This window comes from Schistocerca nitens, chromosome 3 (assembly GCF_023898315.1).
Source record: "Schistocerca nitens isolate TAMUIC-IGC-003100 chromosome 3, iqSchNite1.1, whole genome shotgun sequence".
Taxonomy (NCBI): domain Eukaryota; kingdom Metazoa; phylum Arthropoda; class Insecta; order Orthoptera; family Acrididae; genus Schistocerca; species Schistocerca nitens.
The window spans coordinates 633,770,477-633,788,597 of record NC_064616.1 but is presented as its reverse complement, the minus strand read 5'-3'; the positions used below and the strand labels follow the sequence as shown (position 1 = coordinate 633,788,597).

Below are 18,121 nucleotides of genomic sequence, written 5' to 3'. Positions count from 1 at the left end.
TTATGTGTCTAGTAAGTGGATAAAGGATGGAAAAGACCCACCATGGTTTAATAATGAAATTTGGAGGATGCTGAGGAAGCAGAGGCTGTTGCACTCTCGGTTCAAAAGGGAATGCACAAATGATAAGCAAAGCCTAGTAGAGATTCAGGCGTCTGTGAAAAGTTCTATGCACAAAGCATATAACAACTACCACCGTCACACCTTAGCAAAAGATCTGGCAGAGAACCTAAGGAAATTTTGATCTTATGTAAAATTTCTAAGTGGTTCTAAGGCTTCCATTCAATCCCTTGTTGACCAGTCTGGTGTGGCAGTTGGAGATATAAAAATGAAAGCTAAAGTTTTAAATTTTATATTCAAGGAATCATTCACACAGGAAAATCATACAGGCATACCATCATTTGACTATTGGACAGACCCCCATATGGACAACATAGTAAGCATACCTGGTGTAGGGAAACAACTTAAAGATTTGAAAGTAAATAAAGTCTGGATGGAATACCAGTTTGATTTTACAAAGATTGTTCTACAGCATTGACCCCTTACCTAGCTTGCATTTATGACCCCATGCCCCTCCTATCCGCATTCTCCACTGAGGATGACACGGCGGTCGGATGGTCCCGGTAGGCCACTCGCGGCCTGAAGACGGAGTGCTTTTAGCTTGCATTTAGCGTGAATCTCTCACCCAGCACACAGTCCTGAGTGACTGGTAAAAAGTGCAGGTGACTCCAGTATATAAGAAACGTAAAAGAATGGACCCATGAAATTAAGACCAATATCCCTAACTTCTCTTTGGTACAGAATCATTGAACATATTCTCAGTTCAAATAGAATAAATTTTTTTGAGACTGAGAAGCTTATGTCCATGAATCAGCATGGTTTTATAAAGCATTGCTCATGCGAAACTCAGTTTGCCCTTTTCTCACATGATATACTGTGAACTGCGGATGAAGGGCAACAGGCAGATTCCATATTTCTAGATTTCTGGAAAGTGTTTGACAAGGTGCCACATTGCAGGCTGTTAATGAAGGTATGTGCATGTGGAATAAGTTCACAGGTATGTGAGTGGCTCAAAGACTTCTTAAATAATAGAACCCAGTATGTTGGTCTTGATGGTGAGTGTTCATCAGAGACAAGGTTATTACCAGGACTGCCCCACAGAAGTGTGATAGCACTGCTGTTGTTCTCTATACACATAAATGATTTGGTGGACAAGGTGGGCAGCAATCTATGGTTGTTTACTGATGATGCCATGGTGTACGGTAAGGTGTCGAAGTTGAGTGACTGTAGAAAAATACAAGATGACTTAGACAAAATTTCCAGTTGGTGTGATGAATGTCAGCCAGCCCTAAAAGTGGAAAAATATAAGTTAATGCAAATCAAACCTATAATGTTCAGATACAATATCTGGGCGTAGTGTTGCAAAGCAATATGAGATACAACAAGCATGTGAGAACTGTGGTAGGGAAGGTGAAAGCTCAACTTTGGTTTATTGGGACAATTTTAGGAAAAAGTGGTTCACCTGTAAAGCAGATCACATATAGGATTCTGGTCTGACTTATTCTTGAGTACTGCTCAAGTGTGTAGGATCCATACCAGATTAGATAAAAGGAAGACATCGAAGCAATTCAGAGGTGGGGTGCTAGATTTGTTACCTGTAGGTTCAAACAACACATGAGTATTACGGAGATGCTTCAGGAACTTGGATATAAATCCCTGGAGGGAAGGCGACTTTCTTTTCGAGAAATACTGTTGAGAAAATTTAGGGACTACCACCAACATACATTGCGCGTAAGGACCATGAAGATAAGATACAAGAAATTAGGGCTGATACGAAGGCATATATACAGTCGTTTTTCCTTCGTCCTATTTGCGAGTGGAACAGGAAAGGAAATGACTGGTAGTGGAACAGGGTACCCTCTGTCACGCACCATATGGTGGGCGCTGATGACCACGCTGTTTAGCGCCCGTGAACCTCAAAAACACACACACACACACACACACACACACACACACACACCATATGGTGGCTTGTGGAGTATTTATGTAGATATAGATGTAGATGTAGGTGTAGTCAACCTCCCTCACTGTATTCTATGATAAACTGTACCTTCTCATGTACAGAATTAACTTTATCAACAAAATCACAGCATTCCACCTTAGAACTGTTGTACAGTAGAAATTTGGCATGAAGGTATCTGGACCATAGGACAATATTATTGGCATAGGTGGGAAGCAAAGCACCAATGTCACTTTCAGATTTAGTCATAAATATATTAGCACTGCCATATGACAACAGAGAGCCCATGCTTCCGAATGTAGGTACGATCCCTAAACATCCCTAAACATGAAATAATGATAGCTGAGCACTGCACTCAGTAGCTTGGGGACATCATCAACCTCATCTTCAGGCCATGTTCTATAATGCCTCAAGTTTTGATCAATCATACCCTGTACAATGTTGACCAGAATGTTGGTATACATGTTTTTTATATCTATTATGCCATATGCTTATTGATTAGCTGTTCTCTGTTATGAATACTAAAGTTACTCGGGCGAGAATAATGTTCATTTATGTATTTTGCTAGTACTTGCTTACTCTGATACCCAACTCTCCCTGCCCCCCTCCCTCTTGTTTTAACAATAGGTCTTACTGGAGCCCACCACTGTGTACCTTGAATGTGGCTCTCGGCCTAGGTGGTCCAAGGTTCATGAGAACTAACTTCTTCATTTTAAACTTCCGAGGGAAGACCGTAGGTTCACGGGAACTAACTTCTTAATTTTAAACTTCTGAGGGAAGACCTTAGTATTCTTAAAGTACTTTTTTAATACATCAGCATGTTTAGCAGTTGGGTCCCTAACACATTCCTCAATCTGATTGTTCGTGAAGAACTTACAGGTTTTCTCCACATACTGCCTCTCTTCTTTTTATCATAATATCTATTGTATTTTTCCTATCTTGTAGATGTACACCTGAAGATATGACCTGATATCATGAAACCAGTCAGTTTCCTGTAAATAAAAGTTTGTATATTGCTGAAAGCAGTTTATTTCTGAAATACGAACACACGAGTGTTGCATAATTGAAGATTGTGTTTCCTGCAAGCATATTTTACTATTTCGGTGGTTTGTTCATTTGTGTATGTTTCCTTTATGCCCTGGTATGGAGAAAAATAGAATTTATTTCCTTTATGACAGCCTAGGTGGTCCAAGGTTCATGGGTTAACTGTCACTGTGTATATAACTGCCAGACAATAAAAGAAGTATGTACAGGATTCTGTGGATTGTTTTTATTTATTGTGCCTTAGGACCTTTGTTCAGCAGGTGTGACAGCACATATCGGGATTGAAACAGCCAACAAAATACCCCTTGTGAGCAACATTTATTCCAATGCTTGTAAGACTTTGATGAAGTATACTAAATATTATTCTTAGATCATTCTGGATTACTATTAATGGAAGTGACAAAGCAGACTAGGGTGTCTCATAATTATAACCATCATTGAAGATTGCAGTAAAACATAACTGTTCGGTTGGCTGTTACAAAATGAGGATTTAGAGGAATATTTGGTATAGATTGCCACATAAATTAGTTATGGTGATGGTTCATTTGTAAGGGATGTCATCGATCTTCTTCCTCATTGTAATTATATCCACTGTTCCCAATCTAATAACCTCAATATTAACCAGACATTAAACTGTATTCTTCCTTCCTTTCTTTCCTCCAGGAGGCCCATCTTCCCGTAAATACTAAAATTTTTGTCCATTGTGGTTGTGGAACACTGTCACTATGACAAATAAAGGTTTTCAAAAATGACTTCAACTAGCTACCTTTGGTGATGATAGAATTTTTATTTTCCCATTACCAATGTCAAGGTGCTAGTGACTCATCATCGTACAGTACAATTCTTAGTGACCACTTGTAGCATTGTGGGTGTCACTGTTTAGAATTATTTGATTCCATTGGATTACTCCTGGTGCATAAATAACTTTGAAAAACATTGTTTACGTTCTTCAGTTATGTTAATTATACAAAACTACAGACACCTTGCCACATTCAACAACTTCAATTTGCTGCAACAGAAATTTAAAATGACATGTAATCAACAATTTTTTGTACTTGATAAAATATCATGGTATTTTTTCATTGTTTATCCTATTTTCTGCTGAACTGTCTTTTTGTTACATTACAGACTATGTGTACCAAGCTGTATAATTCATCTTTACCAGATAAACCACTTCTGCAAATGCTATTCAGTGGTTTGAATGTGTATACCGGTAAAGAGAAATGTTTGAATATCAGTGTAGATGCTTCACCAAAACTTGGTGAACTTGGCTGGGACTTTCAGGTATGAATTATTTTATATTTTCTGTTAAGTATTTTAAAAAACAAAAACAGATAAAAAATGGCTAAATACTCTTGTTTTGAAATGTATCTTTCACCACTGCTACAATGTTATATTATTAAACTATTACCAAGAACAACTTCATGTGTGCTTTTAAGGTAACACTCACTAAAATTTGAAATATACCAAACAATATTACATTTGTACATATATAAGAATCTCTCCCATTTCCTTTTCTAATACTATTTTTCTGATATTCTGCTGATGAGATCTGTTGTCATATAATATTTTTTAATTTGGTATTTGAAAGCTCTGAACTTCCGTCCAGTATATATGTCAGCCTCATTCCCCCTTCATTTATCTTTACTCTCTTGTCAATTGCTAATATCCTACGTTTCTTTCCATCATTTGCATTGTGATATAAACTCCCGTCTCTACCGTCTCTCCCCAGATGAATATAAGAAATTTTGTCCCCCATTTTTCTGAGCTTTTAGCTGATTTTCATGAACAGATGTTTATGGAGTGGGGTATTAACAGAACTATCATGCAGCATATTTTATGGTTGTGAGCTTTAGAACAAGCATATGCTCATTTTCAAAAATCCACTGCTCAGCTATCAAAATACAAGGGCATAGGTGAGCTGAAATAAAACAGTTTTTAAAAACAGCTGAGTTTTTTGAATAAATTCAACACAGATTTCTTGGCATATCAGTTTTGGATGTAATATCCAGCTTTTGATGACTTTCTCTGTTGTCATCATCAGGAAGCCACATGGTACTTCATTAGTTGCTCCAATTATATCATGGAGCTGTCAAGTAACGGAACTTCCATATGCTACCAGAGATTTGTCAATGTCTGTGATGGAGGAACATTGGTAGTGATGCTGATTTTGATAGATGATGCATTAGAAACTTCCTGGCAGATTAAAACTGTGTGCCAGACTGAGACTTTGACTCAGGACCTTTGGCTTTTGCAGGTAAGTGCTCTACAACTGAGCTAGCAAGACCCACCCTCACAGCTTCAATTCTGCAGTATGTCGTCTCCTACCTTCTAAAATTCACAGAAGCTCTTCTGTGAACCTTGCAAAAGTAGCACTCCTGGAAGAAAGGATATTTCAGAGATATGCAGAGCACTTGCACACGAAATGCAAAGGTCCCGAGTTTGAGTCTTGGCCCAGCACACAGTTTTAATCTGTCAGGAAGTTTCATTTCAGTGCACACACTGCTGCAAAGTGAAAATTTCAGTCTGGAAACATTCCCCAGGCTGTGGCTAAGCCATGTCTCTGCAATATCCTTTCTTCCAGGAGTGCTAGTTCTGCAAGGTTTGCAGGAGGCTCCTGAGAAGTTTGGAATGTAGGAAATGAGGTACTGGCAGAACTGAAGCTTTGAGGGTGGGTCATGAGTCATGCTTGGGTAGCTCAGTCAGTAGAGCACTTGCCTGCAAATGGCAAAGGTCGCAAGTTCGAGTCTCAGTTAGGCACACCATTTTAATCTGCCAGGAAGTTTCATATCAGTGCACACTCTGCTGCAGAGTGAAAATTTCGTTCTGGAGATGATGCATACTTTAGGTTATTTCTCTGTAGCCTTTTGGGATGAAATGTCCACTTCCATACACCACTAAAGATATAGCTGCTGTCCTGGCTAACGTGTTTGTTACACATTCTGATCTCAGTGGCTTCTTTGATGACAGAATGTCAGTAGGTGGGTGCATGGGATAAACACAATCATATGTTTGTTAGTGTGGCTGTCTTCAGCAATAGCAAATTTGTTGAAATTGTGATATTTAATGTGGTATTGGTGTTCTGTGTAGCATTCTGAAACTGCTTGTATTGGTTGACCAATGTAACTGCTTCTGCATTCACAAGGAATTTTAAAAATTCCAGGAACACTGCCTTTTACTGGTACAGCATCTCTTTAACTCTCATGGGTGGTGAGAAAATGGATTGAATATCTTATCTGCTGAGGACTCTGCCTCTTTTATTTGTTACAGCTCTAAAGAAAGTAATAAATGTTTTAGGCTGATCATCTTGTGATGATTAAGTATTTCCATGTTTTCATTTCTTCAAGATGACTAAGATAATAGCTTTTTCACAGTAACAAAGACAGAGGGACTCTGTACTTTCAGGAGAAATAAAGATCACATTGTGCTGCCTGCTGACAAGTGAAATGTAATGTTCATTGTTAATGACATAACATATCATGGTAGGCATCACTACTTTTGGCAGATACTGCATACAAAACTACAAAATGGTGATCCTACTTTATCACTTAACACAAAAATGGTGAAAATACTGACAAATTCTGTCCTACTGGACAATGTGATAATCTGCAAACGTGATATCCTAGGCTCTAAGGCTGTATGGTTTGCCTGAAATCCACAAAGATGACATTCCGCTGTGACCTATCGATATTATTATAGGGTTTCCCATGTATAGGCTAGTAAAATATCTTACCAAGTTACAAAACTCATCATATTAAAAACTCTTAAATGTTTGTAGACATAATTAAACACATCATTACAAATCCAGACGAAACTATGGGCATTTTGGATATGTTCTCTTTGCTCAAAAACATCTCTGTCCGAGATACATTAAAGCTATCAGCAGGCCACTTCTCTCCTGAGAGTAGCAAATTGTTTCACCATACTTTGACAACCATCTACTTTTTGTAAAGTTGTAAATTTTATGAAACAGCTGATTACATAGTCATTGTCTCTAGCAGTGAATAATTTCTTTATACAGAATTTCAAAGAGCGCATGTTAAATTCAGCTCCTCTTCATCCATCTTGTGTCTGTCATTATGTTTCCTTCACATTTGTGGTCTGGCTACATGGGATCAAGACTCTTCACCTCTTCATTAATCATATATACTGTATGTACACTAATTTCACAAGAAATAAGCATCACTACCAATGTTGTTCAATCATGGAAGTTCTGTGACTTTGTGATGTTCCATGATATAATTTGGCCAATTAAATAAAGTACCACATGGCCTACAGATAACTCTTGATGATTATGACAGAGAAAGTCATCAAAATCTTGAGATTACACGCAAATCTGACATGGCAAGAAATCTGTGAAGCATTTATCCAAGAACATTGCCACAAAAAACTACATTCTCAAACTGAGTTAATTATTCAACAGCAATAATCAACACCCTGTTGAGCCTAAAACTTAATTCTTGGATTCAGTACACATTACACTGGCTGATACTGGGATCTGTGTCTGAAGAGGTAACAAAATTCACTACTGACTTCCCACAACATTTAATCACAATCAACAATGAGATTAACATTACTTGGGATGTAACACTGTCAGTTAGATTATTTAGGAAAAAACCCTCACTCTTTTTCAAAACACGACTTATTACTCATTAGCCTAAACACATTCATCTCACCAACATCAGACTTCTGAAAATTTTCCACAAAAACCAGTACTTTACCCACTTGCGCATCAAACTGTGTGTGCATACTCAACATCTCTGGTGTCAGATAAATGTACAGAACATAAAGGGATCAGGACTTGGGAGAGGGCTTCCAGAATGGCTATTTCAAATAATAAGAAAAGGATTTGCGATAAAGAAAACATACATTCCACAGTAGGGTTACACAAGGCACACCCTGAGGAGAAAATTTCAGGTTGAAGACCAGTCTAGCGTATCTGAACCAAAATACAATCAAATAGGAAGAGGGAGAGGTGGCAGCAGTTCATTTCGATTTCTGCTGGTCACAGAGTGCAGAGCCACAGACTCTGTCTCCCCAGAGAGACATCTGGCCTGTTTGAAAGCTGGTTACTAAGAGTTCCACAGTTGTGTTCTGCTCTCGAAGACTGCCCAGCAACCACATCCATGACTCCTCCTCAATCTTCCCATCGGCTAGGTGGTAATGTGGATATGCAGTGAACCCAGCAGAGGGCTGAAAGGATGGTGTGATACTAACTTTGGCAACTGACAGGAAATGGGGTGTGATACCAGTTATACAGTTTTTGGCATGTGGGCATTGTAGAGACTGACATTGGGAGTATGTTTGAAAGCCTCAAAGGAAAATGTCAGTCTGAAATTAAAAGAAAAAGAAAGTAACCACAAAAATTTTGTTGTTCCTAGTTGTTGGAAATGTCATGGTAGATGTCCAAAAATCTCATTTCACAATGAAATTGCTAATGTTTCAGAACTTTTCAGTCTAAAAGGTGATTATAATTAAAGTTCCAGTTTCAAAATGCTGTTAAAAATAACCACTACTCAGAATGATATTCAGTTTGCGTGGAATATTATTGAAGGGGAAACAGTATGGAAAAAAATTAATGAAAATTGTACCACTAGGTGGTGCTGTAAGCAGAAGAATGTGCAAAACAAAAGTCACAGGGTACATGGCTAATCCTCAGTTGGCATCTGAGATGCTCGGCATGATTGTATCAGTGCAGATGTGCTGCTGGTAAAGCTCTTTTACAGGAATGGTGACCGTGCATCGGTAGTTCTGAAATGGTGACTGTGCACCAGTAGCTCTACAAAAGTTCTGGACACTCGAGAATATGAAGAGAGGCACTGGTCCGATGTCTGACAAGGGTCTGAAGAAAATGATTAAGAAATTCAAAATGCAATGTGGCAGAGGGAGGAAAACAACTTATCCGCTGTCTGTAGATGTGGTCACAGCATTTCAGGAGGTGTCGAGCAGTAGTGTGCAAACTTGCAGTACGTGGGGAATTGCCTCAACTATGGACATGCCTTTGAGCATGGTGCATAAAATTCTAAAAAACATACTGCATTACAATCCATACAAAATTTCCCTTGTTCAGCAGTTGCTTCATGCTGACCTGCTAGTAAGACAAACATTTGCTCTAAAATTTCTGGCTCACATGGAAGTGGACAATGAATGGCCATGGAACATTTTGTTGACAGACCAAGCCCATTTTCTTTTCCAAGGAGATGTCAGTACACACAATTGCAGAATATGGGCAACAGAAAATCCGCTCACATAGCTTCATTTTGCAAAGGTAACTGTGTGGTGCAGATTGATGGCATCGTTTATCATAGAGCCATATTTTTTTGAGATGTGTCCTGCAGGTCCTGTTACCAGCTGGTACTATTAACCATCGATATGATTCTAGGTGCACATTAAACAGAATAAGACATTGTTGTTTAAGAGGAGATCAAGTCTAAATCCTCAAAACTAGAACAGCTATTAGTTGAGGTGGAATAATTAACACAGTAAAATTGACATTGTTGACTGGAATACTCTCTTTCAAATTCTGAAGGTGGCAGGGGTCACATACAGGGAGTGAAAAGCTATTTACAATTTGTACAGAAACCAGATGGCAGTTATAAGAGTCAAGAGACATGAAAGGGAAGCAGTAAGGGAGTGAGACTGGGTTGTAGCCTATCCCCAACATTATTCAATCTGTATATTGAGCAAGCAGTAAAGGAAACAAAAGAAAAATTCAGAGTAGGAATTAAAATCCACCGAAAAGAAATAAAAACTTTGAGGTTTGCCGATAACATCATAATTCTGTCAGAGACAGCAAAGTATCAGGAAGAGCAGTTCAATGGAATGAACAGTGTCTTGAAAGGAGGATATAAGATGAACATCAACAAAAGCAAAACGAGGATAATGGAATGTAGTCGAATTAAATCAGGTGATGCTGAGGGAATTAGATTAGGAAATGAGACACTTAAAGTAGTAAAGGAGTTTTGCTATTTGGGGAGCAAAATAACTGATGATGGTCGAAGTAGAGAAGATATCAAATGTAGACTGGCAATGGCAAGGAAAGCGTTTCTGAAGAACAGAAATTTGTGAACATCGAGAATAGATTTAAGTGTCAGGAAGTTGTTTCTGAAAGTATTTGTATGGAGTATAGCCATGTATGGAAGTGAAACATGGACGATAACTAGTTCGGACAAGAAGAGAATAGAAGCTGTTGAAATGTGGTGCTACAGAAGAATGCTGAAGATCAGATGGGTAGATCACATAAGAAATGAGGAGGTTCTGAATAGAATTGGGGAGAAGAGAAATTTGTAGCACAACTTGACTAAAAGAAGGGATTGGTTGGGAGGACATGTTCTGAGATATCAAGGGATCACCAATTTAGTATTGAAGGGCAGTGTGGAGGGTAAAAATCATAGAGGGATACCAAGAGTTGAATACACTAAGCAGATTAAGAAGGATGTAGGTTGCGGTAGGTACTGGGAGATGAAGAAGCTTGCACAGGATAGAGTAGCATGGAGAGCTGCATCAAACCAGTCTCTGGACTGAAGACCACAACAACAACAACAAAATTTCATCTTTACGCTTGTGACTCAACAGGCAAAACAAATAGTATGAAAGCCTCAATTTGAAACAGCAGATGATGGAAATAAGGTGACGTATTGTATCTCTGTTTTAAGTTTTGTATCTTGGATCAACAATACCTATTTCGCATCAGTTTGAAATGCAAATAATAGAAACAGAGTGCACAGATTTTAAATTTTATATGGTCCCTTTGCACTCCGTGTGTTGAATTTCACAGACCAAGATTCAAAAGATAAGATCCTGGCTATCTATCTTAGAATCCGTCATCTGCATAGAAAATGCAACAGGTTTGTTCGAGATGACAAAAATTTTATAACGAAAGAACCAAGGTGCACAGATAGTATTTTAACTTAGACTTCCAATAAATTTACACTAATTAGAGCAGCAGGAACAGAGTGTGGATTAGTTTTAATGAACACCAGGCAGGAAAATTTTATAGAAAAATGCTGAAGGGAAACAGTCAGTTCAGCGGATATACGACTTAAAAATGCACAATTATTTTAACTCATGACTGATGCCTTGAAAGAAAAGAATATAAATAAATGAATCTAACATAAGATAAACTTAGCTCATCTGCAGATCAGTCCAACATTAGTTACAAAGAATAACATGAAATTTTAAAGTACAATAGTCCACTGAAAAATAAAAGCAAACAGAATAAGGAAGGAAAATTGTAACACATAGTACCGTAGAAGTACTTGGGTAGCAATGCAGACTTGATACATTCTTCCATTTCCCAAAATAGTCAAAGAATTATTTCCCTGTGGAGTTAAACTCTCAGCATTGACTAAGAAGCCACCTCTAGAAAAAGACAAAGTCTTCTGTTCATTCTCAGTGTTCACAGTACAAGGTAAAACAAATAAAGTAACAGTTATCGCTGCACAGAAATCAACTTCTAAAAGATTTCTCCTCATTAGCAGTGCGGACTGGAATTCTACACAACTGTATGATGTGACTGCGTAATAGAACAAAATGGCAAACTCCTCCCGAACAGGCCATGAAGGCCCAATAGTACCGACCAGCCACCGTGTCATCCTCAGCCCATAGGCATCACTGGATGCGAATATGGAGGGGCATGTGGTCATCACACCTCTCTCCTGGCCGTATGTCAGTTTCTGAGACCAGAGCAAACTACTTCTCAATCAAGTAGCTCCTCAGTTTTGCCTCACAAGGGCTGAGTGCACCCTGCTTGCCAACAGCACTTGGCAGACCAGATGGTCACCCATCCAAGCTAGTCTAGCCTGACAGCGCTTAACTTCAGTGATCTGATGGGAACCAGTGTTACCACTGTGGCAAGGCCATTGGCAAAATGGCAAAGACCTATACAATAAGTGACAAGGGGTGTTACCGTTTCACATATAAAAACACTTATGAATTGATCCTTCATTCCAAAAAGATTATTAATGTTTATAAACATTTAAAAATATAAGAACAGACTATGTAAGTTCACTGATCTGTATGGGTTCTTAAAGCTGGTTTCTCAACACTGTCAGCTACTAACTGGGTATTGCACAGATAGTTAACATTCAAAGTATTTCCATTCATTAGCATGAAACACCAACAGTGATCCAACTGAATCAAGAGGAGTGGAGTACAACTTGGAGATTTCAATATGTAATCAGCATTTATATTTACAAAGTGGGTAGTTGCATTAGTTAACATCAAAAGTAAATTCATTTTGTCAGTTCTGGGGAATCACTAACACAGAGCTAACAAGTGACTTGGTAGATTTTTGCTGTCCTCTGTGGTAAAAGTGGAAAATAATTCACTTAATAATATTCAATACAAGTGCACTTACATCTCTCACAGACTATATAATCACACGTCACCTTAACATATGGTAGTAGAGGTATTCTTCTCATCTGAGGCCATGTTCCAACTAAACATATCTTTCTCTATAACATTAGAACTGCTTGTTGCTTCAGGATATCGACATTTGACCCTGACGTGACTCAGGTAGCAATCAGCGCAATTTGACTTTTATTCATTTCAGATGGTACCCTGACTTGTCACCTGGCAACTTCAACTTTTACCTACATCAAGATCAGTATACATCACATATTAACCTTTCATAAGAAACGTTATAGCAACCATTGTGTTCACCCATTAAAAACAAAACCATCACCTTTTCTCAATCACATGTGGACAGGTATGCTGAATGTCAAGATGCAGAAGGAAAGACCATCACAACAGGAACCTGTATCTTATATCATGTACTCGTAGCACTCCACTCAATACAAGGGCACTTCATCCTTATGATGTGTATTGAATTAATCAGTTTACAGTCAACTACCAATTAAGAAGAAAAAGTACAGACAGAAAAGGAATACAGCCTAGGGAGAGCAAATGTAGTGAGATGCAGAAAGAAGAGAAAGGGAAGATGGAGAAAGTTTAATACTGTCATCTTACGAGGTTGACATTATAAAGCTTTCTAACGTTCTCTATGGCAGTAGATCCTAATTGCCTTTTAGTGACTGTGTACACATATGTAGGCCTAAAGTCATGCAATCCCATTATCAGTCTGACAGACACAGTGGAGATAGAAAAACTTAATCATATGTGGCTTTTCTTCCAAAACCTAAACAAGAGATTCACATCTGTCTACTCTGAAACAAAAGCACACTCCTGCCAATGTTTAAAGCTTCAAGCCACTCGCTGTCAAACCATTACTGATGTTTCTGATTCTCTGCTAGAAGTGGTTCAGTGGGAAAAGAAGGGTACAGCCCTGTAGAACCTCACTTCCAAAGTAACATTCTTCCATCAAATACAGTGGAACGGAGTTAAGTCAGTTTACCCAACACGGTGTTGAGTTCATTAATGTTCCTAGGAGCTTGGACGTCCTGTTTGACAGTGAAGTGTGACTGCAAAGGTTGGATCCCCTGATTTTTAACCATATGTTCTAAGTATTCAGTATGGAAGAAGGAGAACTTGACTTTATTACACTTTAATCCAGCATCTGGGAGCACTTGACACAATTTCCTGAGATCGGAAAGATGTTCATCAGGAGTACAACCCAAAACAACTATGTCATCCAAATATTTTGAACAAGAAAGAACTACAGCAGTCAACTGTGATGAATAACATTGAGAAATTGCAGGTGCAGATGCACTGCTGAAGGGCAGCCTCAAAAACTTAAATAACACCATATGGGTATAGATCACAAAAACTTGTGACTGTTCATCCAAGGGAAGCTGCAAAATAAGCATTGTGAAGATCAATTTAGTAACAGAAGCAACGTGTTTCAGGTTTATCCATAAGCTCCTCAGGCTGTTGCAAAGGAAAAGGGTCAGTCACAGTCTGTGGATTTATTGTTGCCTTTAAATCTGCACATAAACAATCTGCCTGAAGGTTCCTTTATTATCACCAATGGTGATGTCCCCTGACTAGCTGCAACAGGGGAAATCATACCATTGTCCTTCAAAGATATGAGTTCTTGTGTCACCTGATCTCTGATAGCATGAGAGACTGGCTGTGCATAGCAAAACTGTGGTTGCACATTGTTTTTCATGATAATGTGAGCCTCATAATTATTATCTTTGCTTAGGCCATCTTGAAAAAGTCACTAAATTCATCACAAAGTTGAGCTACCTCGTCTGTAGACCAGAAGAGTTCACAGAGGGAACATTATCTTGAATGTGCAAACCAAACAAATCAAATGAATCCATACTAAAAATATTTTTACTGTCACATGAGCACAACATTGTGAATGAAACTGTTTTTGAAATGTCGCAAAAAGTGGCAGGTAAGCTGCAAATACCTAGCACAGGAATGTCATTCCCACCATAACCGGAAAGAGATGCCTGTGACTGATGTAGAGTAGGCTTGCCTAACAGTTCATAAGTGCTATTGTTCAACAAGGTCATTGACATACATGTGTCCAACTGCATACATGTTTTGCCATTGGCAATCTATGAGAGTGACAAACAACATATTTGCCTGACACTGAACACAAAAAGTGTGTGAGATATTCACTGTTGCACTTGATTTGAACTGTGTAACACTGGAGTCACTACATGGGTACGAAAAAATTATATTGACATCCATCTATTGACTGAAACTTGTGAGAAAATGTGAAGTGAATGTTGCACTTGCAATTTTGCAGACAGCTTGAAGGTGACTTCACTTGCCACAGTGATATTGCTTAGCATCATGGCAAGGACATGCCTGCTGCTTGTGAGCCATAAAACAGTGAGGACAAGATTTAACACTACTAGTTTTCTGCATAGCACACTAAGTCTGTTTACATTTCTGCCCTTCCTGAGACTTGGCATGCTGCAGTGCATGAGCTACAGTCACCACCTGTTTATTACGACTACTACTCTGTAGTGCATGAGTAGGAGTGAAATCAAAGCCTACTATTGCACTGTCATATGAATCCTGATGCTCCACTAGTTCCAAAATCTGTTGCAAACTAGGTTCATGATTCTTGAAAAGTCATGACTTGTAAGCCCTTATAAGTCTGCTACCCACTGCTTATGGGTGTGATTATGTTGTCTCCTCACCTGAAAAAATTGGTAACATTAATCTGCTCATCATAGTACTTGTCTAGAGTGGCAATTTGTTTGTCATAAGCAAAATATTCAGGGCAAATGGTAGGGAAGAGTTTGCAGGCAAGCTGGTAGACAGACACACTGACTGTCGCAAGAAAATGAGATTTCTTGTCCCTACCTTCAATATGACGTGCCTTCAAGAGGTCGTTGAACTGTGCACAGTACTAAGATCATTCCAGTACTGAGGAATAGGTGAATGCTTAGACAGTATGCAGAAATGATTAGAAGCACACATGATCTGAATGGTACTATAACTTTACTTTACTTGAACGGCAAGTCTGAGAGATGGTCTGTTAATCAGAGCCTAATCCTCATAAACGATCCCAGTACAGAAACCCTACTATAAACTGTTGAGGCTTCAGCTGACTCTGCTTTTAGACTGGTAGTCAACTGGGCTGGCCTTGTTGTGGTGTCTTCTTATTCTGGACTGGTGGTGGTTCTACATGCACATATAGGTGGAGGTGTGGCTTCAGGGTGGGTGTGGATTAGTGAGGGCATCATGCAGTTTACTACCAACCTTGGAATGTGTTGTGACTGGTGTGGTATTGATACTGTATGACACCACAATTCCAGCTCTGTGATTCTGGGCTCAAAGGAACTATAGAGACTGGTGCTCTAGGAGTGTGTTTGAAAGTCTTAATGGAAAATGACAGTTTGAAGTAAAAAAAAATTGCGACCAGTTCCCTAAAGTATTCTTCAACTGCCTGGCTTCCTGTACATGAGAGAGCATTTAGATCACAGGTTGGTACAATCAATATCAGTTCCCTTACAGCATTATCTCAGTTTTCAAAGTTTGTAATTTCAGTTTTTAATGAGTCTCATGAATCTTAAGCATTTTGTTTTTTTACAGTGTATTTGTTTGTTACTTTATCTGATTTTTCTTTAGATTTGTTTTTATTATACTGCTATTCAGATTTTTTCTTATACATTAAAAAAGCTAAGCATACACTTGATTTTCTCCATTTGTTTATCAACATGAACCATGCTTCTGTTCAGCAACTGCAACAAGCAATACATCTTTCTCATTCTTTGGCACATTACTAAACCTAGTTGGAGTACCATGCTTTGAAGTTCATAGGCTATCTCATCTACTTCAGTTTTGCCACATATTACCCCAGTTGTGCATGTCAAATTATGCATTCTCTTCTTTTTCTCTTGCTATTAATTAGCTCTCAAAATGGATTAATTATGTGGATAATCATTTCCATTCTATACTGAGTTTTTTCTTTAACACACCATGTTCTCATATTTCATTGAGCTCTATATTTTGATACTGACTATTGCATTTTTCTTTCCAAATGTTGTCCTATTATTCCACCTGTGACATTCCACACTATCACATTTTGCTGTCTTGTAAGAAACAGTTAATCGGAAGCTCTGAACTTCATATTTTCAAATTTGAAATTTCTAATCTTTCATTGAGTTCTTTAATTAATTTGTCATACATGTTACTGTTGTGACAACAATAAAAATGCTTTCCGTGTGTTTCTTTAGCAAGTAAATGCAACCTGTTCAGTCTGTGTTTCTCTTCCTCAGGCATGTACAGAAATGGTGATGCCGATGTGTTCCAATGGAGTTACAGATATGTTTGACAAAGTGAAGTGGAATTTCACATCATTTTCACAGTCTTGCTACAAGAAGTGGAAAGTATATCCCCAAGCAGACTTAGCTATAAAAACATATGGTGGAAAGGATATATCCACAGCATCAAACATTGTGTTCAGGTAGCCTTATAACGTATTTCATATCTAAAATACTTCTATGTCAATGTCTTTTAAAACATTTCGAGCATGTCTGGAAATTTATATCATATCCTTCTGCTTATACTGATCAAAATTTATTTAGGTAACTGAGTATTAATAGATATTTATAGTAGTATTTGACCAAGTAGTATTTGTTAAAATTTGTTAATAAAAATTTTTTCTGTGGAAAACAGCAATGGTCTCTTGGATCCATGGTCAAGTGGTGGTGTTCTGAAAAATGTCTCAGAGACTGCAGTGGCAGTTCTTATTCCAGAAGGTGCTCATCATCTTGACTTGAGGGAATCCAATGAAGCAGATCCTTCCTCTGTGAAGTGGGCTCGACGGTTTCATCAACGCTCAATTAGTTCATGGATAACTCAACATTATCAGAGTTGAAAACCACTTTGTACATCTGTTTTGTGTGTTAATCCTGAAAATTAAAGTGATTTACACACACATTAATTCCATTATGTGTCATCGTTACTCATTGTACACTGATCATTGCTGTAGTGGACTTTGTAATCAATGACTTAAAACATCTTAATTAGTTATATCTAAATGATACTATAGATTATATAAAATTAAGACAAAATATTATATCTACTGCAAGTAAGAAATGACAGTGTAACAATCAACAGCATCAGTAAGTTTTCCAATCTCTTCCTTAAGAAACAACTTTTTATTTATCATAACATCATTCACAACTTTGGTTTTACATGAATGTAATATTTGTTTGAAAATTTGGTAAATTCATAAAGTCTTTTTTTTAATTTATTGTTAATAAATCCTTTTGTAAATGGTAATCAATTTGCCCCACACTTTTTTGATGGTGATCAACAACAGTGCCATAAATGAGATTGCTAACACATGCCAGTGCAATGGAGCTTGGTGATTCCAATTCTGGTAATGTTAGAAACTTTCATCACCACTATTTGGCTGGCAAAGGGAGAAGAGATGCTAGAGTACAGTTCTTGATCACCAGCTACTGTACTTATCCTTGATTGGATGGTTGAATCCCAGACCACTCCACAGTATCTCAAGGAGTGAGGCATGTGACACTCTTGATGGTGATTCATTCTTCAGATGGGATGTTTAACATCATGTGTCCATGGTATTACTCAAGAGGAGCTAGCTATGTGCTAGCATCAACATTCACCCATTATCCTTCTTTCTAAATCAGCAATATAAACTCAACATTACACTCAACG

The 18,121-nt window shown here is 38.1% G+C and overlaps 1 protein-coding gene and 1 pseudogene across 1 annotated transcript in view; one reads left to right on the top strand and one right to left on the bottom strand.

Moving 5' to 3' along the window:
• The window catches only part of LOC126249689 (lysosomal Pro-X carboxypeptidase), a 58,203-nt gene extending 40,487 nt beyond the window's left edge, over positions 1 to 17,716 (top strand). Inside the window, exons 7-9 of the mRNA XM_049951367.1 lie at positions 4,190 to 4,345; positions 16,708 to 16,895; positions 17,108 to 17,716. Coding sequence (XP_049807324.1) covers positions 4,190 to 4,345; positions 16,708 to 16,895; positions 17,108 to 17,309 — 546 coding nt within the window. The 3' untranslated portion in view covers positions 17,310 to 17,716. The remainder of the gene's footprint in view (positions 1 to 4,189; positions 4,346 to 16,707; positions 16,896 to 17,107) is intronic.
• LOC126250234 (5S ribosomal RNA) lies at positions 11,812 to 11,927 on the bottom strand (annotated as a pseudogene).
• Positions 17,717 to 18,121: the final 405 nt, after the last annotated feature.